The sequence below is a fragment of the Panicum hallii genome, chromosome 3 (genome assembly GCF_002211085.1).
Source record: "Panicum hallii strain FIL2 chromosome 3, PHallii_v3.1, whole genome shotgun sequence".
In the NCBI taxonomy this organism is placed as follows: domain Eukaryota; kingdom Viridiplantae; phylum Streptophyta; class Magnoliopsida; order Poales; family Poaceae; genus Panicum; species Panicum hallii.
In genome coordinates this window covers 56,217,986-56,244,846 of record NC_038044.1, presented here as the reverse complement: position 1 = coordinate 56,244,846, position 26,861 = coordinate 56,217,986, and the positions used below count along the sequence as shown (strand labels likewise).

General features: G+C 43.5%; 2 protein-coding genes across 6 annotated transcripts; one reads left to right on the top strand and one right to left on the bottom strand.

The window, feature by feature from the left end:
• Window positions 1–336: 336 nt before the first annotated feature.
• On the top strand, window positions 337–2,801 carry LOC112884566 (myosin-binding protein 2-like). Its single transcript, XM_025949976.1, has 2 exons — window positions 337–936; window positions 1,682–2,801. The coding sequence occupies exons 1-2, from the start codon at window positions 600–602 to the stop codon at window positions 2,584–2,586; spliced, it is 1,242 nt and encodes a 413-aa protein (XP_025805761.1). The 5' UTR covers window positions 337–599; the 3' UTR covers window positions 2,587–2,801.
• Window positions 2,802–23,695: 20,894 nt separating this feature from the next.
• On the bottom strand, window positions 23,696–26,571 carry LOC112886340. Of its 5 annotated transcripts, none has more exons than XM_025952219.1 (5): window positions 26,137–26,571; window positions 25,774–25,926; window positions 24,871–25,162; window positions 24,578–24,776; window positions 23,696–24,134 (listed from the first exon to the last, which is right to left on the bottom strand). In XM_025952219.1, the coding sequence occupies exons 3-5, from the start codon at window positions 24,943–24,945 to the stop codon at window positions 24,004–24,006; spliced, it is 405 nt and encodes a 134-aa protein (XP_025808004.1). In that variant the 5' UTR covers window positions 24,946–25,162; window positions 25,774–25,926; window positions 26,137–26,571; the 3' UTR covers window positions 23,696–24,003. The 5 variants fall into 5 exon arrangements, with proteins under 5 accessions (XP_025808004.1, XP_025808000.1, XP_025808003.1 ...); XM_025952215.1 differs by having other exon boundaries at window positions 24,578–24,726; XM_025952218.1 differs by lacking the exon at window positions 23,696–24,134 and adding an exon at window positions 25,353–25,476 and having other exon boundaries at window positions 24,586–24,726; window positions 24,871–25,151.
• Between the last annotated feature and the right edge of the window lie 290 nt (window positions 26,572–26,861).

The window sequence follows — 26,861 nt, the reverse complement described above, 5'->3', positions numbered from 1 at the left end:
TTATTGGAGATTATTTTTCGAATACGTAAAGTTTATATATTACAAAGGCTTGTCCCAGCGAAATCAAATAAGCCTTTTAAATAAAAGCGTAGAGTACAGATGCAATTTATTTGGTTACTCGTGTTTGAATCCTCTCCCAATTGAATTTGAATGCGTATTTGTCCTTTATTAACTACGCATGTAGTTTGTCATCGAAGCTACTATGTTGGGGAAAAATAAATAAATTTTGATGACACAAAATAAGTTTTGATGGGAGTTAGTTGGTGTAGACCCCCTGGCCCCTGACGTCTCCTCCCTCCAACTCGCAGTCTCCCCTTTTTCAAAAGCCCAATCACCTTCTTGTTTCCCTGTGCCTTAGTGGCGCCCCATTTCACAAAGTTGACACCTGCTCTCCTCCTCCACCTACCCCAAATCCTCCTCCATCTTCCTCCTCCGGCTCAGTCCAATCCTTCCCTTCCCTTTTCGGCTTCGGCCAATCCACCAACCGGTCATCATCGTCGCCCAGCCAGAGGTTTCTTCCATCTTCTTCTCCAGAGCTCTCGAATGGTTCCTTCCTCTGCGCTAGCTTTCTTGGAGCTGGAGCAGAGCAGGTAGCTACCATGATCCTCGAGTTCTTGGCCGTGGCGGCGCGCGCGGCGCTCGAGTGGGCGCTGGCGACGCTGCTGCTCGCCAACGGCGCCGCCTTCTGCCTCATCGCCGCCGCCGCGGCGCGCCTCCGCCTCGGCCCGCCCTGCATCCTCTGCGCGCGCGTCCACCGCCTGCCCTGCTCCGCCTCTGCTCCGGCCGGCGGGGAGCGCGGCGCCCTGCGCCTCCTCCTCTGCGACGCCCACCTCGCCGCCGTCGCCGCCGAGCCCCGCATAGACCCCGATCGCCGCGACGGGGACGCGGGGAAAGGCGGACTGACGGAGGCCGGTGATCCGGCGGACAAAGTCTCAGGTAAACCGTCCCTCGATCCCATCATCTCCTCTGCTTGTTGCTTTGCTACCGGTTGATCTCTGAACTTTCTTGAAAGAAATTAGCATTATCCACTACAACTCGATGATGCAATGATGTCCTTATGATTGGGTTGAGGTGAGAGCTTTCTCCTGGAATTGATGGTGCATCCTCACTTGTTTTGGTTGGTGCAACTACAACCTTACTGAAACGAAAATTAAATGGAGTGCGATGATGGAAAATCTGGAAATTAAGGATGCTTTGTAAGGAGGTGTGCGTTGACAAGTTACCCAAAAAATCTAAATTAACTAGTAGAAAAAAAGATAATTAGCTTATAGTTCAATGAGTAGTTAATAAGAATTCTAGTTTCAAGTGAACTTTCGTCAATGCCCGCTTCAATCACTGCAAAAGTTGAGATTCATTGCCATTGGGTGGCAATTGTCAAATGGTCACGGTCACAGATTCATTGCCATCGACCAACGTTTGGTTCGTTAGGATCACGTCAAAAAGGTTCAGTTCTGGAGACCGTGCGAGGTCCATGGTTTAGCAGGGGTCTGAATGTCTAACCCTCAAATGTACATCATAAAAGTGTCTATGAAAAAACTAAAGTTGTTTAGTATGAAACTGAAAACCAAATGACTTAAACAAGCTCTTATGATGTTCACCATTGATGTACTAAACAAACTCAGATGTACCAAATGACTCTGAATGTCACTCAATCAAGCACCCTTGATGTTCACCACTGCAGGCCTGGAGACTCACCGCGTCGTTTCCATCGGCAGCGAGATCTGCGAGCAGGACCACGACGTCGAAGACGTCGGCCAGCCCCGCGCGGCCGGCCGCAGCCGCATCGCGAGAACCAGCAGCATCGAGGACGGCGGCAGCAGCCCGCTCGTATCCCTCTTCGAGCTGGCCCCGATCGTCGCGCAGCCGGGGGGCGGCGGCGGCGGCGACTCCTCCGTGGACCCGGCCACGGCGCCGGAGCTGGTGGCCGTGGACGGCGACGAGCGCCTCACCGTCGGGCAGGTCGTCTCCGCGCTCCGCGACCAGAGGCGGGAGCTGAAGGCGCTGCGCGCGGAGCTCGTCGCCGAGCGGCGCGCGCGGGCGGAGGCGGAGGAGTACCAGCGGCAGCTGGAGGAGCAGGGCGAGCTGGACCGGGAGGCGGCGCGCCTCGCCATGCAGCTCGTCCACGAGAGCGAGACGGAGAAGCACGGCCTGCAGCGGCAGCTCGACGCGTGCAGGGTCCGGGCCCAGCTCGAGTCCGCCGCCGTGGACGACTTCGCCGGCGGGGAAGGATGCTTCCGCCGGGGGGCCAACGGGGGCGACGACGGCAACAACTACCAGTCGCTCGTGGACTTCATGCCGGGGTCGGTGTACTCCTCCTCGCCGGACCTGGCCAACCTCCTTAAACTCTACACCGAGTCCGGCAATGGTGGCGGCCGCCGCCGTCAGAGGGATGATCACGACGAGCCGGCCGTTGCGGTGGTTGAGGAAGCAGAGGAGGAGGAGGAAGTGGTGGCCGTCGCCGTCGCTGGCACGGCTGCCACTGAACCCAGCGGGAATGCTGATGCGACCACCGCCATTGTTGCTGAATCTTTTCATGAACGAAGCACCAATAGTTGTCACATCGAGACAGTTGCTGAAGCTTCTTAACTCGTCGCGACTTCACTGCCATCTCTTGTAAATTGATTTCTCTTGTGTAAATTTCGTCTTCTTCTTGTCTTTTTTCTTTTGGGGGGTTTTGCATACAGAGATTGAAAGCTTGGGTGCGTGTGTGTCAGTGTGTATGTATGTCATACATGTAAACTGTTTGTCCATGGAGGTGTTAAAGAGAAGAAATTTTGAATCTTCAAGATGATTTCTCGGAAGCATAGCATCCTTCGTATTTGATGGCGGTGGTGCCTTTGGTGGCTCTTGAAGAACACACTCAAATGTTTTTAGGCGTACAACTGTTAGTAACCACCAGCCTTCTGAGTCATGAATGACTTATATATGATTCTCCTAAAAGAAAGTGACTTATACATGATAGGCCTCCAGGCTCTCCAGCTCGCAGTAGGCGATCTGTGGGCTGTGGGCGCAGCAACCATCAGCTACGATAAATCTCCATGGCATTTCTCTGCCCACATGAGAATTCAGCCCATATGTGAGCTGCTATTGACATGTCTTTACACAACAACCCAACATGTAGCTGTCGGATCCCAAAAAAATCAAACCAGAGCATGTAAGGATCGCGAAAGAGCCCCTGCTAACTTCGGTTAAAAATAGATCCTCCTTCTGTCCCAGAATATAAAGTTAAGATTTGATCTAAAATAAATATTTTCAACTTTGATTATGAATAGAAAAAAAATCATGAAGATTGATAACATAAAGTAATATTAGTAGTTTCACCATGAAACCAACTTCATGCAACCTCTTATTTAAAATAAATTACTTTTAGAGATACTAGCAAAAGTGCCCATGCACTGCTGCGGTCCAACACCATATAAATATATTATTATTAGTTATTTTTGCTATTGCAACAAAAGGCTATGATCGGTCCAGGCTAAAATATCATGGATGCGACCTCATCTGCATGTGTGCAACTGCCTTTTACTTAGAACAACTAAAAGTCTAAAACTCAACAGATTAAACTCCTCCTGCTCCTCCTTCCATGCAGCATACTGAGTTTCCACCCATTTCACCTTTTTGCTAGTATATACTCTGAATAGTTACCCTTTCCTTGCCAGGTCATTCGGCACTACAGACATAGTTGGTCATATCCATCAGAAAAAAATAAGTGCAATAAAAATCCTAATAGCTGGGCATGATTAAATGAAAACATGTATACATTCAAAGGGTTTATCTGGTTCCGATCAGAGCTCTGCCAAAAGGTCTACAAAGAAGATTTCCTATAGCACACGAAAAACAGCTGCAGTGTTTCAGAAAAGCGCTAATTTCAAACATTAAATTGTTGGTTGAAGACACCAATATGTGTAAACGCAACTTGTATCACTTGCCGTTATGTTTGCAAAAAAAAAAAATAGTTTGTAGGATGCTTATTTGCAGATCCTAATTCAGCAGGTAAGTGGGAGTGTTGGAACACCAATATTCTTATGGACACATACAACGTAGCCACCTGAAGAAACCAACATTGAGTGGGATTTATCAAGTAAGCTGACGTTCGGGATGGACTCACATAGCGGCTATCAATCCGACAGCGTCGTAGGAGCAGCACTGTGCTAGGTGGCGTCGCGCGAGGAGGGGCCGCCGGCCGTCGGTGTCTATTAACAGACCAATAGAAATGGTCTGCGTTATTGATAAAGATAAAGATAAAGATTATTGGTTACAACCGAAAAGATTTGACTTAGGATGAATCTTAGAGATGCAGACCAAGACATAGATGCAAGCGGAAGAGAGCCATAAAAGAATCAACGGAGCTACTAGCGTCCGGACGTCCGATCCGAGCGCTAGCGTCGGACGATGCTACGTCTGCCTGCAGTCCGCTGGATCAACGTCGGAAAAATTCCCGCAGCAACATTAGTTGATGTTAGTTGCATGCAATATGAGCATTTCGTCTACTTTCTTTTTATCGTTGTCGTCATCTAGCACATGAGCTCGAGGGCAGTCTTCCGCTGAAGGCCCTAAACTCCTCCCCATGACATGCTTAGGAGCAAAAATCAACTAAAACATAATCGAGAATTGAGTTCCTACCACTGAATCATCCATACGTCTACCATACCCTTACGTATTGTTGCAAGAAAAAAAACTACCGCAGCAACATCCAAACTGACTGTCCACAACATGGAGTCAAAGTAATTGCAACGTGCAAAATCACTTGCTGCAATGTACAGAGGAGGCTAATACCAGTACCCAAACTCACTAGCCGCAACATTAAAAAAAATGATAATTCCAACATCTAAGCTCACTTGGCACAATACTCACTAGCCTCAACATCAAAATTCTGTTGCTGCAACACTTAGAATCGTCCATTGCAACATCCAAACACAGACTGTAACATCAAAAAGGAGTAGCCTCAGCATCAAAATTCATCTGATGAAACACTCAGAATTAGCAATTGCAACATCTAAAAGTCACAAATTGCAACATCAAAAAACCTATATTGTAATACGGAGAAATAGCAAACACAACGTCATCAATCAGCTAGTCCAAAATCACCGGGATATGGGGTTTGCCCGGTGCTCACCAACTCTGGTCCCCCGCCGAGGCTAGTGGCTAGTCTCCGACGAACAGGAGCCCTTAATTGATGTGCAGTCAACGAGCTAGGGACAAGAGATCGAGTAAATTCCTTATTTGCCATCGAAAAAGTTGTGCTTCCTTATTTGCCATCGAAAATTTTGAAGTTCTCTATCTGCCATCAACTTTAACTTTGATTACTTTCGTACCATTACCGTCAACTAAGGGCACTAATTATAGATCGCCGGCTAAGACGTTTAGCCGGTAGGGCTGCCATTACGGCGTTTAGCGGGCTATAGCCGGCATTTAGCGTGCTATAGTCAGTTTTAGCGGGCTAAATGCCATAGCGGCTGCCTTTCCTATCAGCTATAGCCAGCTTTAGCGGCAACTATAGCCGGCTATTTAAAACCTTGGTCCTAACAGAGCTATCTGGTATGTGAAAAGATAAATTTACCCCTAGGATAGGATGTTGCTAATGTTTGCATGTTTCCTTCCGTGCCACTGCAATGCTGCGGATATTGCCATGTTTTCTTTCACGCCATTACGTAGACATATGTACATGTGATATGTACGGTGCAAAAGCATATAAATAAGCACACAAAAACCATCACATATATATAAGAGACATAAGACCTAATCTCAAGATGCATAGAGAAGATTCAAATACACCAAGTCTGGCATCCAGGTCATTAGGACAGAAGCTGCACATACTAGTTTGAGTACTCTACTAGTTTACCATACATTGGTTCAGATCATTCAAAAGAAGGCAACGGTGCAGACAAAAGCTCCACACACTAGTTTACAAAGTAAGCCTTCGCTTGCTTCTGGTAGACATTGAAGGAGTAGTAAGCAACACTTTCTTGCTTCGGGTGGATATTGCAGGGCTATCAAGTGCCTGCAATTCCTTTGGTTTAGTTGTTGTTTCTTTAGGCTTTTCCGCCGCCCCATCTTTCTTCTTCTCTCTCTTAGTTGTTGCAGCATTTTTCTTCCTTTTTTTGGTAGTTGCTGCAGCTGGACCTATTGTGTGCTCCTCTGAAATTGGCATCGATGCAGCCATAGGATACTCGATGGAAAGGGCCTCTGGCTGATTTGAGACACTTGCTGACCTACACCTAAACATGTATGCATAAATTTAGGTAAGAAATAAGATAAAATTCATGTCATGTACAGAGTCAAGATACAATTTACAAGTACAGAACCAAATTTGATCTTTCACCTGAAAGACTTCCCAGAACCTGATGTGTCACCTTTTCCTTTTTTCTTTATTTGACACTTCAGTGCTTCATGCAGTGCTTTGAATAAATAAGAAAGTCTCTTAGAAATCAGATCAAACTTTAATGGAAACATAAGGAAGACAGTCAAATTGAGTGCAAAACTTGGTGGAAAACTCATAAAGGTTGCTGGTGCATCACCATCAAAAGGAACAATGCTTGACTCAGTGTCTACTTTGGTTGTTTTCCTCTTCTTCTTTGGTGGTCCTCTGCAAAACCTCAAATAAATTAATGTACAAACAGGATCATTGCACCAATTAAATAATGAAAAATATATAAACAACTATCATTTTAGTACCTTAGAGACATCATTACTTCAACGTTAGTTGGGTCACCTTTCTTGCATTTGTGTCCGTGATGCCCAGAGTCCTTAAAAATAGGGCATTTGTGCTTCCCTTTCTTGCTTGTTGCACTACCCAAGTCTCGGTACAGCCTTTAAACCTCTCAGTCTTCCTCCTACCAGCTATGCTCTTAAGAAAGGGAGGATGCATAAAGAACCCATGGCAAGCTTTAGGCTAGTGAGACTTGTTAGGGACTGCTGGGATAAGTTGGATGTATGCGTCTCTAAATTACTGCATAGAGTAAAAGAAGTCCACAAAGCTCTCTAGAGGGACATTGAGTGATGTGATGAATGCAATAGCATGGACGAAAGGTATGCCACAAACCTGCCATTTTCTACAAGAACAGGCCTTATCATGCAAGTTCACTACACACCTAAAGCTACTACCACCCAGAGTTGCTACTTCAGCTACCTCATCCGAGCATTCCATCACATCCAAATCTAAGTTCCTGCTCCTTTCAATCAATGTTTTCATTATGTGGGGCAGAACCAAGCCTTCTAACCTCCAAATCTATGGAACTTTCTCTAGGAGATCGGTGAGGTCATTGGGTTGGAGGAGTCAGCGAGGAGCATGTCGATGTTTTTACCACCAGCCTACCTTGGAATACCCTAAGGTAGGAGATTATTTAGCAAGCAATCGCCGGATCTGGAACTTAAAGGTAAAAGTAAGGACACAAGACACAGATTTAGGCAGATTCGAGCCGCCAGAGTAGCGTAATACCCTATATCCTGTTTAGGTACCGTATATTCTATCCTGTACTTGGATGTTGAGTTGATTGTTGGCTGCTCTGCCAATCTAAGTACCCCTACCCTCCTTTATAAATTCCAGGGGGCGGTGGGTTACTAGTCGGTTATAAGGTAGGAGTTCTAGTATAATTACAGGGTAGAGTCCTACTAGGATTATAGAGAAATCCTACTAACAAGCCCCCGAGCTCTTCATATCCGAGTAGTACAGGCTTCGGAGTACTTCTGGAGTCATCTTCGAGTTCTTCTAAACTTCGCCTAGAATGTGTCTTCCCAAGTATTTTTTTGGCTGCTTCGAGGCTGCGAGGTGCTCTTGCCCGATTTTAAATCTTTCAGAACAATAATCATCATATATGGGGTGCGATGAAAATCGCACTCCATATGGAGTAGCCCCTAGCCTTAGGTTGAATCAAAAAATCAGGCTCAGGGTGCAATTAGTCTTGAATCTTGTTTCCTTTGTTGCTGATGACACGTTCCTGCAGCCTCCGATCATTGAATCCAAATCCCAAATTTGGAAAAATGATCCAAAAGAACGTGACATGCGTTGTAGAATTGTAGAATCTGAATTGATGGTTAAAAAATCGCTTAAAACAGATCTTAGAGATTAAGCCATAAGATCCCACCTAGAAACTGGAAGAGTCGGGGTTATCCCAAAGGACCCTTAGGCCACCGATGGTTTTTTAACCACGCAGTAATCTAGGGTTACATTTTTCGCCTTCAGTCTTCACATGAGTCAGTATTCGAGTAGTTTTGCATCATCTAACCCCCCGAGCTTACGAGTTAGGTGAGCTGTAAAAGCCACATCGAGTAGTTATTGGTGCCCAGCCCCCGAGCCTGGGAGCTTGGAGATGTGCCAAGCGAACTGGAGAGTTGTTGCTGAAGCTCAATCTGAAAAAAATAGTGTATACATTATGTAGCATAATGCGAAGATACCGAAATTTATTCGGTGTAAAAATAAACTTATTGTGTCAAGCTCTTGTTTATACAATGTAAATCTCCCGAGTAGTCCGCTTGTTACGTTTAAGCATCTAGTCCTGTTTTAACTGTTGCTCATAGCGTGTATGAGATCTTTATCCTGTGTACGCGTAGAGGCGTTAGACGTGACAGAAGAGCCGAGGTTCACGGATTAAGGCATGTGTTACCCGAGTAGATTAGCGACCGTTAAGAGAAGACAATGAATGTAGAAAAAGGAAGTCGGCATTGCGACAAAGAGAATGCTCGTTGGCATAAAGTAGTTGGCCAGAGCGCGTGTTGCAGCATGCATGTCCGTAGGGTGTAGCCGCTGTGAGCCCGACACAACTCGGTGTACCAAGCGCGTGGGCAGTGCCCTAAGAACTCGATGTGCCAAGCGTGTGGGCTGTTAGTCAGCAAACCCTAGAAGTAGTCGATCATGGTGTAGCCCTCGAGCATAATTTCTGTCGAGAGGCGTACCCAAAATAGTAGCCGATCTTGTGAAGAACAAGTCGGAAAAGGTATAAGTAACTTAGCTTAATTCGTGGACGATTGTCGACAAAGCGTGGCAGTTGTTGATGAAGCTAACTAGTCAGAATTTGTCCCCGACTAGTTGTCGATAGTGTGAGGCCAGTTCTCAACTAGTTTCTAGTCGAGATAAGTAGTTGAAGTAGTCGTCGGCATGTCAGCAGTGCGGCGCGAGCTGGAGTCGAGCTAAGTAGTCGAGATCATGTAGTCGTTCGCTCAAAGATCCGATCTCGAACTTGACAAATTGATCTGCCGCGTGGAGTGGATAATCTTGATGAAGAGGTACTTCAGGCTCTCCCAGTGATCTCGACGATCTGCCCCATGGTGGCACCAATTATCGGTGTTTTTACCGCCAGCCTATCTAGAGATACTCTAAGGTAGGAGATTATTTGGTGAGAGATCGCCGGATCTGGATCTTGAAGGTAAAAGCGAGGATACAAGATACAGATTTAGACAGATTCGGGCCGTCAGAGTAGTGTAATACTCTACGTCTTGTTTGAGGTATTGTATATTGCGCCCTACGTTTGGATATTGAGTTGACTATTGGCTGCCAATCCAGGTACCTCTGCCCTCCTTTATAAATCCCGGAGGTGATGGGTTATTAGTCGGTTAGGTAAAAGTCCTTGTAGGATTACACCTCCAAGGTAGAGTCCTAATAGAATTACAGAGAAATCCTAGTACGAGTCTTATCAAGCACAAGCGCGGCCTCGATGATGAGACAACAGCAGTAGACATGGCCGGCGTGAAAGCAGGTGCAGCATACAGCTCAACGGCCGGTGGCCATGGCGGGGATCCGTATCACATGCATGAAAAGAGATAAGGTGTGAAAGAGAGGGAAAGCTTGGAGAGAGATGAGACGTGGGGATCAGGAGAGTGGACAGAAATTGCGGTGGGAAATTTGTGGAGCATGCGATGCACGTGTCTGTCTGATTGTTTCCCAGGCTTCGGACGACTGTTCTGTAGCATTACAAAGCATCAATGGCTCCCATATTACTGTCATCCCAAAGAATGCAAGCCCCACTTCAGTTTCAGATTAGAGGCCAATCTCCTTCTTGAACTATTCTATCAAATAATTACAAAGCTTCTTGCTAACAGGTTGCAATCCAAGATTATGGAGCTAATACATGTTAATCAATATGGGTTCATTAAGTCAAGGACCATCCAAGACTGCCTAGCTTGGTCTTATGAATACCTTCATCTTTGCCATCAGTCAAGAAAAGAGTTGATCATTTTGAAATTGGATTTTGAAAAGGCTTTTGACAAAGTGGAACACAAATTTATTCTTGAGATCATGAGGCACAAGGGTTTTGGCAGTAGATGGATCAAGTGTATGGAAGACATCTTTAATTCAGGTACCTCTAAAGTCCTCTTAAATGGAGTCCCAGGAAGAACCTTCCACTGCAAAAGAGGAGTTAGGCAGGGTGATCCCCTATCACCATTGCTTTTTGTACTTGCTGCAGATTTTCTCCAGTCTCTTCTTTATAGAGCTAAAGATGATGGGCTTATCAATCTACCAATTGCACGAGTGGGTACAGATTTTCCAATTGTGCAATATGCTGATGACACTTTGATAATAATGGAAGGAAGCTCTCCACAGCTCTTAGAGCTTAAGCAAATCTTACATCTCTTTGCCACGACTTCAGGGCTAAAAGTCAATTTTTCAAAATCAGTAATTGTACCAATCAATGTTTTAGATTAACATTTGGCCTCTCTTGCTGCTGACTTTGGCTGTGCACTTGGCTCTCACCCTTTTACCTACCTGGGTATGCCACTGGGTCTTCATAAGCCTGCAGTGAAGGACTTTTTACCTCTTGTCAAGAAGTGTGAAAACAGATTGCTTATGACCTCCAACCTGCTATCTCAAGGAGGAAGATTGGTGATGGTAAATTCTATTCTTTCTTCATTACCAACTTTTACTATGTCAACTCTAAAGTTACATTCTACTGTAATTAAGCAAATTGACAAGTATAGAAAGCATATGCTTTGGAGAGGAGTTGATTTGTCAGAAAACCCTCAAAAGCAGCCTGGCAATTGGTATGTGTCCCAAAACAGGAAGGTGCATTACGGGTCCTAGATTTATCAGTGCATAATGAAGCTCTTCTGATGAAAAACCTGCACAAGTTCTATAACCATGACAATATTCCCTGGGTACATCTCATCTGGGATAATTATTATTCAACTGGTAGGCTGCCAGGAGTTTCACAAAGAGGATCATTTTGGTGGAGAGATATCATTAAATTACTCACTCAGTTTAAAGGAATAACTTCAGTAACACCTGGCAATGGCAAATCAGTTTTGCTTTGGGAAGATCTCTGGCTTGGATCAGTCCCAAGATTGCAGTTCCCTGAGCTCTTTTCTTTTGCAAAGGACAAAAATGTTACTTTATTCCGTGCTTCATCAGTTCAAGATCCATACAGTCTTTTCCACCTTCCTCTTTCTGCAGAAGCCTTTGCACAATTGCCTGCTCTACAGAATCAAATGGCACTTGCTGATCCTGAAGCACAAGACTCTTGGTCTTATATTTGGGGAACTGGTTTGTTCTCACCACAGAAGGCTTATGAACACATGAAAGGGCATAGAGATGTTCATACTTCCTTCAAATGGATTTGGAAAAGCTCATGTCAACTCAAGGACAAAATCTTTTTCTAGTTAATTTGCAAAGATAGGCTAAATACAAGAGGTATGTTAAGAAGGCGCAATATGCATCTAGAGGCCTACAGCTGTGTCTTTTGTGCAGATTCTGAAGATGAAACGGTTGAACACTTGTTTTTGCACTGTCCTTTTGCCCAGCAATGCTGGAGTTCTATCAATCTTACCGTTTTGCTGTCATGGTCACCGTTCACCACCTTTGAACATTTGAGGCAGTAGATTTCAGCACCTTTCTTCATGGAAATCATCATCCTCCTATCTTGGAGCATCTGGACAACAAGGAACAGCTTCATTTTTAATGTAATACAACCAACTGTGCACAACATGAAGTCAACTTTCATTCATGAATTCGCCATGGTTATCCATAGGGCAAAATAGAAGTGCTTCCCCGATATCAAAATATGGCTGGAGAATTTATCTTAGCTTTTAGTTCTTTTTCTCTTTGTTCCTTTTTGTTGTAACTATTACTTTGTGGTTTTTTCAATATATAACCAGTAGGGGAGCAGTCCCCTCGTGTTTCATAAAAAAAAAAGCTAGCCGTGGGTTTAAAGTAACGAAACCACATGCGCACATATTTCAACTTGTGATCGATTTGGCCACGACAAAAAGTTCCGATTCAGCCCGCCTATTGCTTTTGACCTGCTGCTTAGGAGGATTGCATACAGCCCAGCTTTAACCCATACGTTGTCTTATCCTTTCCTTTTTCTTTTGCTTTGTTTTGTCCTTACAATATACAACATTCTGTTTCTATTCCGCTTTCTCTCATTTTTATTTTCACTTCTATTTTTCTTTCTATGTTCCTTTTTCCTCGTTTCTTTTCATGTTTATTTTCACTTTTATTTTTCTACAATATTTCTTTCCTTTTATTTTCTCTTTTTTCCTTTATTTCCCTACTTTTTATTTCCCTTTTATGTTTTTATGTTTTCCTCTATCCTTTACTTTCTAATAATACTACCTTTTCTTTTTCTTATCTTTTTTTCTTATATATTCTTTTCTTAATTTTAATTCTTCTTTTTTTCTTTCTTTATTTGCCTTTCTTTTCTTTTCCTTCCCTTTGTATACTTTACTCATTTTGGATGATAATATATGAAATTCTGGCCTTTCTTGATTTAAAAGTGCTTCTTTAATGGTTAAATATGTTTTTTTTGCATTTCATCATCTTGGATGGCCAATTATCAAAACGTGGCCTTTCTTGAGTTAAAAGTTGCATCTTTGTTGGTTAAAATTTGAAATTTGGACGTGCACTCTTGAGTGCTCATTGAAGGTCAAAATAGCATACTAGGTGTGGTCCAAGCATGTGATCTTGTGGTATCATACTTTGTTATGTAAGTAGTTGGTAGTAAACTATTAAAAAGTATGAAGAAGACATCAAAACAATATGGCTTGTAGGATTAACTAAAAAATATATAAAAATCATATTGTTCCAAATTACTTGTCACTATAGTTTTATCATAAGTCCAATTTATCTAATCTTAACCGAGTTTATTACCCTTTTCCTACTGATATCATTTAACTAGCTTTCCAACCTCATGTTCCGTTTGAGAATTTAGCCTTTTTTCTCTGCATATCTCTTGAACTCGCACCATCAGGATTTTGTTCCCATGGTCAGCATGAAAAATTGTCAAGTATGGAAGTTTTCAAGCAGAATATTTCCCTTTCTTTTCTTTTAGTTTCACCTTTCTTTTCTTTTCCTTTCGTTTGTATACTTTTGTTTGTCATGTATATACATTTTTGTTTGCATGTAAGAACGATATGTTCGCAATTTGGACATGTTTGTTTTCTTGTATAATTGTTTGTGCATGGTGTTAAAATTATTATAAATTGGACGCTTTACTACAAGATGTTCTTATTGATGTTAAAATTATTTGTTCATGCTATAGAGTAAATTGTTTAACTGAAAAATAATTTGTTTGCGATAATAATGTGTTGTTCTCCATGTAGAATAATTTGCTTGCATGTAGATCCATCTTGTTCACTATATATACTAATTTATTTTGATATTAAATTTTTTATAAGCTTTTGATAAATTTTTAGCATTGTGGACATGTTAGTTCATAAGTTAACCAATTGGACAATTGTCCTCAAACTAATTTATTACAAAATGTCTAATTTTATCACATCCTTTTTGGTAAGGATGGCAGCGGATCGGGTTCGGGGCGGATATCCACGGGTTTTGGGCCCACGGGTTTCGGTTTTGGTTCCTAATTTTTGCCCACGGATTTGCAGGTTCGGATATCCGAAACACTGTAGGTTTGGGATGAATTCTTAAATTCACCCACGGAGCTCCATCGGGCCCCGAAACATTCAGCCCATTGGAAGCCCACCTAGCAACCCTAAGTATTAAGCCTGAAATCCTTATTCTTCAACCCTCATTCCGTCATTCGCTCAACCCTCAGTCCCTCACACCTCAACCATCCGGCCACCGCACGCCGGCATCAGTTCGTTGTGCAGGTGGCCAGGCATAGCCCCGCACAGTCGCACCCAGTCCCGCATGGGCGGTTGAAAGCATCTAGGCCCCTAATTCGAGTTTTGGTAATTAATGACAATGGTTTGTGGATTAACAATTGCTTTTGAGAAAATGAGTATAGGTTGATCCACGGATGAATGAGAGTTATTTGTGAACGTGTGGATTTTTGGAGACGATAAGCAAAGCTTGGGCTCAAGGCAAAGGTATAAAATAGGATCTTTTGAATTTTACCGGTCACAAGGTGTTTAGTGGATGAAAAGTGACCGGATTTGTCGGATAGATAGCCGTACTATCAAGAGGGGTCTTGCACTCGTGCTTGACGGGTCTTTAGTGCCATTTTGCTCAAAATGTCTAGATGCATGCATGAGGGCTAACAACGCTTTGTCGGGTTTTGAAAAAGAACAAGTTAGAAAGCTGACTGCTCAAGCGTGGACGGTCCGCTCCAGACGCGCGGACGGTCCGCTACCGTTACAGAAGGTCTGGTGAAAATCTCATGTGGCTGGCGGACGGTCCGGCCCACATGGGCGGACGGTCTGCCACTCTAACTCTTTTCGTTCCAGAAAGGGTGTTCTCTCGTCAGGCTTATGGTCTGGTCTGCGGACGGTCCGCATCTGGGGCGCGGACAGTCCGCAGGCCTTTTGATAAATTGAACCAGAAACATTGTTGTCTCTGCTTGTTTTTCTAGGATGAACTGCGGACGGTCCGCTCTTTGGGAGCGGACGGTCCGCTGGCTAATTTTAGTGTTGTTCCAGAGACTGTTTCGTCTCTGGAGCTGTGGAACTCTTAACTGCAGACGGTCCGCCGATTGTGCGCGGACGGTCCGCCAGGGCTGTAACGGCTAGTTCTGACACGCATTTAATGCACTCTGTCTCTCTGGCTTATAACGGCGGACGGTCCGGTTTTTGAAACCGGACAGTCCGCGATCTCGCAGAAAAGACTATAACGGCTAGTTTTTGATGGGATGTCTATATATACCCAATGCCCGGCCATTGGGTCACTCTCTTGGCCATTTTGACTGTATTCTTGACCCTCTAAAGCTAAGACATCCCTCTCTCTCACACACTTGCTAAGGATTTGCATTTTTGAGAGTGAGAGTGCTTCCTAGTACATTGCATCAAGAGTTTGAGCTTTGTGGCACTAAGGAATCTTCAAGCAAGGATCATTGGCTTGTTACTCTTGGGAGTTGCCACTCCCTAGACGGCTTGGAGAAGGTGATTTCATGGAGCTTCTTGAAGGAGATTGTTGAGAAGCCCCGATTTCGGTTGTGAGAGGTTTTGTGCTCACCTTGCCGGAGTGGTGAAGAGCAAATCTAGTGAAATCGAGGTGTGGAGCGGTTCCTTGGTTCAAGCCGGCTCAAGATCAAGAGGTTCTTGATAGAGGAGCGGTTGATTCTTGGAATCCACCTCAACGTGGATTAGGGGTGACCGGCAAGTCATCGACACCACGGGATAAATTTATGTGTCAAGCTTGGTTATCTCTCTTGCTCACTTTAATTGTTGTTTTATTTTGAGCAATTTACTTTACTAGAGCTTGAATTGTATCTTGTCACCCTAGGTTGCAAACCTCTGTAGAGATAGTAGTAGCATGACATAGGGCTTTCTTTTGTTACTAATTAAATTTCTCTAGTGTTGTTGGTTTTAGTTTTAAACCGCCTATTCACCCCCCTCTAGTCGGTGTTATTGATCCTACAGCGGTCGGGCGCACGGCACGGCGGCCTCGCTGGCCTCGGTGCCTCGGCGGTCGGCGCGCAGGCGCAGCCCCGCACCCAGTCCCGCACGGGCACACGGCACGGCGGCCTCGCTGGCCTCGGCGACCGGCGCCAACCTCCACTCCGTGAGCCGCCGAGCCGCGACCCCAGCCTCCAGGCTCCAATCCGCCCGCAGTCCCGCACCTGCACCCACCCGAATCCCCGACGAGGCAACGAGCAACCTCGCCGGCCTCGCTAGTCCGCGAATCTAGCAGGTCAGAAGGTACGATGGCATATCCCTTCCCTAGATCTCAGATTTCATGCATTGTCTAAGTGTCAAACTAGTACAGAGACTCATCCCATGTGGCTATGTATGTGTTTGCCTTTTTGAATTTGTCAAGAAGTGAGCAATGTTGACTCCTGGTGCTTCAAGTGGATCTCAAGCTGCTGCTGCATCTCAATCTATGGGTTCTCGTCCTCAAACTCGTCCACGTCCTGCACCTGTAGCCAATTCAGCAACACCTCCATCCGATTCCATACTGATGTGGTAGAGGTAGAAGATGATGTTCCTGTTGGTAGTAACAGGAAGCTAAGATCTGAAGTATGGAAAGACTTTGATTTGATTAATGTACGGGGGGTTTGGAAAGCCAAATGTTATGCAAAAGTATGGAAGAATTTTTCTTATTAGGTAACTATAAATTGCAGCATTTTGTGTTCTTGTCTTATGCAAATTGTCCACCACAATCACTTATGATATTTTATTGTTGTAGGTTTATTTATATTCCAGCGCCACATACTGCAGAGGTTATAACTCATGTTCTTCATGAAGTTCTCCTAGATTGGCATATTGAGAAAAATCTATCCACTTTAACTCTTGACAACTGTAGTGTGAATGACAACCTCATGAAGAATATGATTGGCACCAATGGTGATGACCTTGCAAAGAACAAGGCTGCTATGGAAGGCAAGTTACCACTCCTCGCTTGTATGTTGAAGGCCAAATTAATTCATATGCATTGTGCTGCACATATTTTAAATCTGATTGTGAAAGATGGAATGAGTGTCATGGATAAGGGAATTGATAAGGTGCGTGATAGTGTTGCATATTGGTCAGCCACTCCTAAAATATATGAGAAATTTGAGAAAATAGCAGCACAAATGAAAGGAAAATATGAAAAAAGAATTGCTCTTGATTGTAAAACTAGATGGAACTCAACTTATATTATGCTTAGTACTACACTAACTTACCAAGATATTTTTGAGTGCCTTGCTTCTCATGCTCCATGTGTTCCATCTGAAGATGATTGGAAGTTTGCTAGAGAGCTTTGTGGTAGGTTAAAGATGTTCCATGATGTAACTGAGCTACTGTCAGGCACTAGATATGTCACAGCCAACCTTTTCTTCCCCAAAATATGCAATATTTTTTTGGCAATTAGGAAGTGGCAAAGTAGTGATATACCTATGGTAGAAGAAATGTCTATTAAAATGAAAGAAAAGTTCAATAAGTATTGGTCAGATGTGCATGTTTTGATGGCTAATGCTGCTGTCCTAGATCCTAGGTATAAATTGCAACCGTTGAGTGCTATTTTCCTTAAAATTTATGGGTTAGAAAGTGTTGCTTTGGAAGCTGTCAACAAAGTGAAAGATTTGCTGTACAATCTGGTTTTGGATTACCAAGATTCTATGGAGGATGTTGCTACAACAGATGGTGCTGAAACTAGACCTAGTGCTCCTACTCAGATGGACGATGAGGATTGGATTGACACTTTTGATGATTACATGTCCAAGCAGCCAGCTGTGACCTCCACTTATGTGTGAAGAGAGTTAGATTTGTACTTGGAAGAGCCCCTGCTGCCTAGGACACAAGAGATGGATATCATTCAGTGGTGGCAACATACAAAGCTGAAATACCCAACATTACAAAAAATTGCACGTGATGTCCTTACTATTCCTGTGACAACGATGGCATCCGAGTCAGTCTTTAGCACTAGTGGAAAAATAATTAGTCCACATCGTAGTAGGCTTGCCCCATCAGTGATTGAAGCACTTATGTGTATGCAAGCATGGTCTCATGCTGACATGTTAGGTAAGTGTAATTTCTATAAGTACGTGGTCTCGTTCCATATAAGTTATAGTACTAATTTGTGAATACTGTATCAATGCAGAGTCTCAGTCTACTTTTGTTGGTGCTTTGATGACTTGTCTTGATGAAAAAGATGAAGAAATGGTATTGCTGTTATTTGCTTATGTATTGAACTTGTGAAATTACAATGTGTTGAACATTTAAGTAATGAGCTACTCTCTCTCTATTTTTATTTCACAGGATGAAGATGATTCCACCATAATTGATGAATGAAAATGCTATTTGTTTGGAGGCCTACTGTTATTTGTTTAGAGGACTATGGATGTTGATTTGTGTTGTTTTGCACTTGTATTGAACTTGGAGTGCTTCTCCCTGTGTGGTGTTACTCCGTTTGTAATAATCTCAACTGTGTGTGACTACGTATTCTGAAATCTGGACAACATGGTCTGGACATATGATCTTGTTCCGTTGATGCTTTTACTTCTACTTTCATGGTCTATAATTTTGTAACTTGGAGAAATAATTTATCTATATTTATTTGCAAGCTACTTCCTTGCTCTTGTTCTCTTGTGTTGTCTTTGCTTTGCTGGTTTGTAAAAAAAAAAAATCAGGTTTTGAATTATCCGTTGGGTTTCGATGATCTGCGGGTTTCGAGTTTAGGTATGGATTTTTACCCAAATCGATGTTCGGAGCGGATTCGGGTTTAAGGTTTGGGTTTCGGTTTCGGGTGCCCAGACAGTCCACCCGATCCGAACCTGATCCGTTGCCATTCTTACTTTGTGGTAGTGCAATGGTGCAAAGTGTTGCTTGTTGCAACAGTTTGTAGATCCTGGTTTGAGCACTTCCTTGCATTATCTTTTTTGTTTTATTTTTTCCATGTTATATTACCAGCCCAATAGGATGATAGGCTGATGGGGGCTTAAAATCAGTCGCGGGACGGAAAAAAAGTGGCAAATGACATTGCGCAAAAATACACTTGCGTCGGTGAAACAAGTTCGCTGGCCCATTTTTCCCATGTTTGGTGGGCTGTAGTATGCTCCTAATATTTATGTAGGCTGGGCTGATTCTTCATGTGACAAGTTATGAATTTATAGGCATCTGGCCGTTCCCCATGCTCTGTTTGACGGTTCGTGTGTCCTCATTGGCAATGTGCACTACTTGTTGTCTTGTCGCAAGCGTAGGCAGCAATTCCGGCCTGAAGGGGGCCATGGGCGCAACGCTTGCTAACTGGACTAGCATTTTCGCCCATACCAGGACACAAATACGAGCGGCCCGAGAGAGATCCCAAAAAAGATTCGGCAGGCCCACTGTGGTAGAACACCTTTTTCAACCCAGATTTCCTATCGGTCATGCATCCACAGTAACTTAGCTTATGCATCTTTCACGGTTTGAGATTTGTGCTATGGTAAATAGATGGTTAAGATAAGGTGGGAGAGCATAAGGGGGAAGAAGTAGTGTATTGCACCTGACCTTTTGTGAAATGTTGAGTCCACGAATCAGTTGTAAGAGAATGTTGAAGGATGTATCAGGCAGGGGGCAACCTGGTGAGGTGGCGTAGTGCAGTGTATCCTAATCCCCCATGATACGTTGAATTAGCCTATTCAAAATGTTGAAACACAGATTTTAGATTGTTAGATCAATTGTAATAAAAATGTTGAAGGACGTTCTTTGGTGGGAGGTTGGTAGACTGCAATGCATGGTTAAGATAGACAGGCCTAGACGGCTGTATGTTACATGATTTAACAATCTTGTAGAAGATGGATTGGAAGCCCCTTTACAACCCCCTCCGTGTGTCTCCCTCAGCTCTGATCAACTGCTTTTTTAAGTGTAAATTTGTGCGCAAATGCTGGCGGTTGATGAACCTCAAATGCGTGAGGCTGAAGTTAGCAGACCTCAAAACTGCAAGGCAGGTAATAGACTATAAAAATCGGACGGTGAATGTTGCGGAGCACGATACACTAAGGCCTGGGAGCATCTGCTTACCTCCAGTAAAGGTCCTGCAAATCGGGTTCAGGACGTGCCAGTCAATTTAACCAGTAATTGATAATGGAAAAAAATTTAATAGGAACGTATCGGCTAGAGTTCCTAATAGTTCCAAGGAGCGCATCGGCCAGAACGTCCGATACATATGACCACGCATCGGCAGCAAAGCCGATTCTACGATGAAGCAGGATTAAGAAATAAAAACTTTATAATTAAAGACACACATTTAATCAGACTAGATCTACCGTCACCGTTAGTCGGATCGGACTTAACTGAGACAGCGCTAACAGCAGGGCGACAAACCGAGTGTAACTAACCGATATATTGAATTATGCTGGAATTTATTCTTAGCGTTAAGCTCATGATCGGCCACGAGGCCGATTGAAACCGTCAAGCCATCCCGATCATTGCCATCATTGACCGCGGCCGGTAGATCTAACCGATAGGACTCGATCCAGCATCATTACTCAAGGATCGGACTTAACCGAGATAGCTTGAGATAACGACAACGGACCAAGCGAATCAGTCGATCCAACTGCCGCAACAAAGTTCAAGATCGTGAACAACTTGTTGGTAAAAGCGATAACTAAAGGATAGATCGGCTATGGGATCTCTACTAGAAAGGTTAAATAAAGCCGATGACCTGATAATTACCACTAGATAAATTGTGAAATTTATTAAGAACTAGCAAGAGATCAAACAATGCAGTCTTATAAGAATTTGATAGAGATCGATAACAACTTGGTAGATTAAACTAGACGAAATTACAGCGATACGCCAGTAATTAAAGCCTAGATAATCTGATAAAATGAGCTTACTTATTGAAGAAGTCGCCGAGATCTACTTTACTTCTACTCCTAGGGTTTTTGGTAAAGTGCTGAAAAAAGTTGTATTTGATGATGATCCTTCCTTTACAAAACACTAAGGTCTGGTATTTATATCCTGAGGCTAAAGCTCCTAACTTGTCACGACTAAATAAACTTGAACAAAAAAGAAAACAGCTAAATCTACCATATTTACAAGATATCCTCAAGAGAGATCGGACTCCTAGATTTTCTACTGACGTCATGTCCAAATCCGATCCGAACTGCTTCAAGCCACACCTCGCGCCAGCTTTGACGGATTGCCGCGTCACCTTTGACGGGGATCCTTGACTGTTTTGACCTGAATAAACCTCTTTGAGGTCCATCAGCTTCCATAAATAAATCTGCAAATTTTTTGCATCAACACCCATAATGGAGGAGAATAGCAAATAGTCATCCTAATGTAGTCGTGGTGGGATGCAAGAAACAAAGTTAATGCAGGTGAACAAAGAAGAACAATGGAAGAAGTAGCGCATCAAGAAAGAACTTATGTTAGAGAAACCAAATGAGAAGCACCACAGAAAAGCAAAGATATATATGGAATCCACCTCCAAAAGTTCTAAAAGTCAAAATTGATGGCGCTTTCTTGATGGAGCAAAAATCTCTAGTAGGTGGGATAGACTTCATTATAAGCGATAAGGATGGTGCTGCAGTAATGGTGGGAGCAGGGCGATTAGAATCAGTTCATGATGCTTTTTGTGCACAGGCTCAAACTTGTCTAGCGGGGTTAACAGGCATCTCAGCTCAGGTTATGACAAGGATTCAGTTGGAAAGCGACTCTTTTAATCTGGTCTCTGCACTGAAGTTAAGTGCCTTTTGATCAATAATCACCGGCTGGTGCTGCTTAGGGAGGCAATACAACTTATCCAACTAGATTTTATTTGTGATTTTGGAAGTTATGTTTACTCCTCGATCTTGTAACTCGAATGCACACAGCACACAAGTTAGTTCCAGACATGGAAGCTGATGAGCGCAACTCCAGAGACCAGAGCTGACCACAAAGAAACACAGCTACCTCCTAATCTAATTGTAGACATGATTGCTTTGCTTGTGACCAGTCCTCCTTCCGACATGCAGTAGCAACACGTACAGGTAGCCCGCGAGACACTCATGGCCTCACAACCTACGGTCGGACGTACCCTGCCCTATATAAGCACTACGCACTCATGCCACCGGCACCCTGCCAAACACAACACACAGGTCCCCGTCAACCGCGCGCGCCCAACCATCGGAGCTAGCTTTGAAACAACCAACACCATGTCCCGGAGCAGCACGACGGTCGTCGCGGCGGGGCTGCTTGTCGCCGCCGCCGCCTTGGTCGCCTTGATGTCGTCGCCGGCGTCGGCGCAGTTCAGCTCGTCCCAGTTCGACTGCAACCAGTCCTGCGTCAGCGAGTGCGTCGCGCGGAAGGAGGAGCCCGACTGCCCGGGCTCGTGCAAGGAGGTCTGCGTCGAGATGGAGCAGATCATGGCGCGCTCCGCCGCCGACAAGGACTGCCCCCTCCAGTGCTACGAGTCCTGCATGATACAGAGCCAGCAGGAGGGCAAGGCGGGCTGCACCAGCAACTGCAAGAAGTTCTGCAACGTCAGCAGCGACGAGGAGTTCGCCGCCAGGCTCAACCCCAACAGTAACACCATGAAGTGATTGATCAACAAGGAGCCGCCGTTGCTGGCTGCCAATGGAACCCCAAGGAGCCCGTCGTCGTCTATTTTAATTTGTAGTCCGTCCCAGCAGTGTTCATTTTTTTTTTTTGCGTATTATTAGTTGCGTCTATATATGTCCTCCATCGATCGATTGACCCATCGATCTGGATTCGTCTGTCAATAAAAATTTCCATTATGCCACATTATTTGGAACTGCTAAACTCATTGGAACTCAAAAAAAATGCATTAATGATACATTGTTATGCTAAATTCATTATGACAATGTTAGAATACACTGCTGGACAATATATAACTTAATGATACATTGTTTTGCATTCTGTCAAGCCGTGACTTATCATATGCATGAACAATTACATGCATACCTATATTGAGTTGCCGTCATTTAATTTTCCTTTTACTTAAAATTATTGTCCGTTATTTGCCACTAAAACTTTAGAATATTCACGGTCTATCAATCTGAACCTCGTCATGAAATATGAGAGATTCTGAGTTTGTTCTAAATCAAACTTCTTGAACACTTGAATACATAGGTCCTTGCTATTTAAGGAAAATGTGGTGTCCTCATGGGAGGGTGGATATTCCATTGGTTGATTATGGCGACACCATACAAATAGAAAATACAGGTACGAATTCTTTTTTATTTTAACTAAGTTTATAGTGAAGGTATTAACATCTACCGTATCAATCCAGTAAAATAGGAAAATATATTTCACAGTGGCTCCAATCATGCTCATTTGATATCATCAGTATCATTGCTCTTTTATGTAAACTTGGTCAAACGTGCAATAGTTTGACTTAGGGCAAACTCAAAATCCCTTATATTTTGATATAGATTCAAATATTTTGATTTGTGTTAGTATCAAAAGATATCAAAGTTGCATTGATATTCATGTTTAAATATAGATAAAAATATGGGAAATGATTTTTCGGATCCAGTCTGCTTCCATCCATAAATGTTGGATTCCATCATTTTTTGAAAGTACAACCGAGTATGGCAGCCTCCCTTTTCCCATAGGCATATTCTATTATATCAGTCGTTTAAAATATTCCCCCTTTCCAAAGTGTAAGAGGTTAGTTTTATCTTCAGTAAAATATACCAAAATATACCACCGATCCTTAAACTTGGTCGAAATGTCATTCTGGTTCCTAAACTTTTAAAATGCACATTTAGATCTTTAAACTTGCTAATCATGCCACGTGAGATCCAAATGACAGTTTTGTTGTCATCTCAGATTTCAGCATCGTGCTGAATTGATGAGTTGGTGTCTGTTAAAATAGAAACCGGTTGTTCTTATCATCGAGTAAAAAAAAAAAAGTGCTGCTCTTCGCAGAGGTAATTAAGACAATGCACATTTGCGATTGACGATGCGCAAAGAAACAAAGCCACTCAGGATGAGATGGAGTTTGTTGGTCCACTCAGGATGAACCGGCCTGGAGGCTCACATTTGTGCAGTTGCTTGCTGCAAGCGTGTGGCAGTCTGGCACACGTCATCCGCCACAGCTGATCGTCTCGGATGATCGGACGAAATCATTTCCGAAACAAATTCATTGGAAACACCTCTGAAAAATCGAGGACCATTAACATAGCCAAACCTAGCCACTATTGTTGGAGCTAACTCCGGCTGTCACAAGATGCTAACAGGCACCGAGGGAGCTCTCACAAGACACTAGTGGTCACTATCTGAGCTTGAGCTGTCCTCATCAGGATAATCAATAGCTGTAGTATAACCTCCACCATACGCACGACTTGACGGGTGAACCATCGTAGGCCGATAACCCTCGCAGGCATGGCATTGACCTAAAATTGTTAGGGAGTTAGCTAAATTTTAAGAAATAAATAAAAATTGCAGCAGACCTAAATTGAGTACTATAATGCCTTCATTGATCAGATCATACTTAGGTAATCCAAGTAAAGTTGAATATATTACAGGATATTACTACAGTCAGGACTAAGAAATCAATTCCAAATGTGCTCAATTGCTTGATTTATTGATTGGGTTGGTGCAGTATGGAAAGTGACAGCATTTATTTCATGGTTAGTAATTGCCCAATATTTGACATCCTTCTACGAGGTTTCAAGACATTATTTAATCATACCAAGGCTGCTTGTTGTAAAAGAGGTCAAAATGTTGTTTCAAGGAAGAATTGTTGAGGCACGGAACATTAACTCAGGACAAGAGTCAATAAAAACATTTAGGAAGAATCAGAAAAATATTTACAAAGCTTGAGAATGAACCATACCTGCATCTTTCTCCCCAATAATACAGCATAGCAATACATCATCCTTAATCTCAAGAGGACAATTAATATCAGCGAAGAAACGATTAATACTGCCACCAGCAGAGGGATGGTTGTCAGGTTTAGCTGTGAAGTTGTAATGATAGCAAGCCCTGCCAAACTCAAAAAACAGATACTTCACTGTTATCTCGTCCAGCTCAAACTGAAAATAGCATGAAAGAGTGTAATTAATTTGAATATTCAAACTTCAGATGGCAATTTCCAAAGAGAGACGAACAGAAGAGATAGCAGCGTACCATTGTGTTGTTTGCTCTGTTATATTTATGCAAGGCTGTCTGGACATCATGCAGTGAGGCCCTTTCATTCTGCATGTTTTTTCTTTCTCAGGCCGCATTCCTTTCCTCTGGAGATTTCTTCTTTTTCGGTGGATGGACCACAACTGGAGCTTTAAAATTAGCTCTATACGCACGTACCATGCTGCTTGGGCTTGTTCCTGGGAGGTAAGGGTATTCAAACCGCCAAGTATGTTCCTCCCTGTTGTAGCCTTCAGGAGTACTCCTTCCCTTCGATGCCCAACCTGCATTACTCCTATGTCATAACAAAACGAGTATCAAGTCCTATGTATCAAATCCCTAATTATGAAAAAAATGGTTGAGGCAAAAATTAATAGCTCATTTGTGATTTATACTTCTTTCATGCGATAAATGATCCACCAGATGTTTGATCAATTATTTGGTTAATACAAAATTACTACCAACCATATGCAGAGTCATGTTACCAGACACCTCAGATCACTGAACTTCAGAAAAATCTGGGTTTCCTGTAAATTCAGGTACGAAACTTTGGATTCAATAGGTGCCCACAGTTTTCATCCATTATTTGGGTCTCAATAGCTGCTTGCCCTGTGGGGAACAGGGTGAGGACATGAGCTCATAGCAGCAATACACGGATGATTACAAGGCTGCATATTTTATTGCACTTCAGATAATGGTATTTTCCCACCATCAATGCAGCTTGTAAAATCAGGTAGATCATTAAATTGAAAGTGCAAAAACTGTAACCATTTGGTCAGTGTAGTTGATATTTTGAAGGGAGCAAACTGTGAACAATCATGTTTACATACTTTCTTTCAAGAAATGAGAACTTGGGACTAAATAGAAATGCAAAAGGTGGATGGACAGAGAGGCTATGATCTTTACCTTGCATATCTCCCCCTTGGTGCGGTGCGTGAGGCTGCAACTTCAGAAGGATAGCGCTGCTCTGGCTTCCTTGTCACAGCATCTTTGAGTTCCTGCAGCGACAGTGCAGACAAGGCTTCTGCACTGCCCTGGTTATGATGATTCTCCTTTGGGCTGAAACATGACAGAGCGGACCAGATTATTTCAATTGCACTAAAACCAGACCAGAATTAACTAATTCTCTAGTATTTTTCGGGCACTAAGAACACCATTATTCAGCACAGGCATGGCATTCTAGTCCACAGACGAAATCAAGCACGAAACGAGAAAGGATTTATCGTAAATGCTAAGAGAAATAGGAGCCGATCACGAGAAATTTCGTACAGCGCCGGCGGCCGGAGGTTGTTGAGGCCAGAGTCATCCCGAGACGGTATCAGCGGCCGGAGGCGGTGACCACCAGGATCATCCCGAGACGAAATTGCCAGATGGTAGCGATTCGGCACCGACCGCGTCCCTGGGAGCTCTCCCACTGTGCATCCTCCCTTGCCGGCGTCCCCGCACCACGCCGAAGCCGCGCCCAATTCGGCGGCGGCGGTGGCGTAAGGATCGAGCTCGAACAAGGAGGGGAGGGAGCCACATCGCGCAGCGGCTTTCAGGAGTGGGGCGCCCTCGCAGAGTGGGGTAGGGATAGGGACTATGCAGTCGTCGACGGACATGGCAGCGTGGGGCGCCGCCGACGGCGAGGAGAGGGAAGAGGGTTTGGGGAATTTTGGTTCGGGTCGGAAGAAAGCGATGGGTTGGTCGGCTAACTTGGGGTTTTCTTCCCCACACACAATCAAAATGTAAATCATCGGTCGACCATTCATGATTCGTTCGCTTCTCCTTCCGTTCTGAAATTCGTTCTAAAATTAAAATATTGAAGGTGCAAAATTTATACTAAGATAAAGTATTTTAGAACTTTTAAATAAGTATTAAAAAATTATTTAATTTTTCTTGGCTCTTGACTACATACTTAAATTTTCTATTCCTTTCTTTTCTGTTTAATTTCAGAAACAACTTTAATCAAGTTAGGTAAAAAAAAGCTCTCGAAAAGTACACGTGTCTTATAA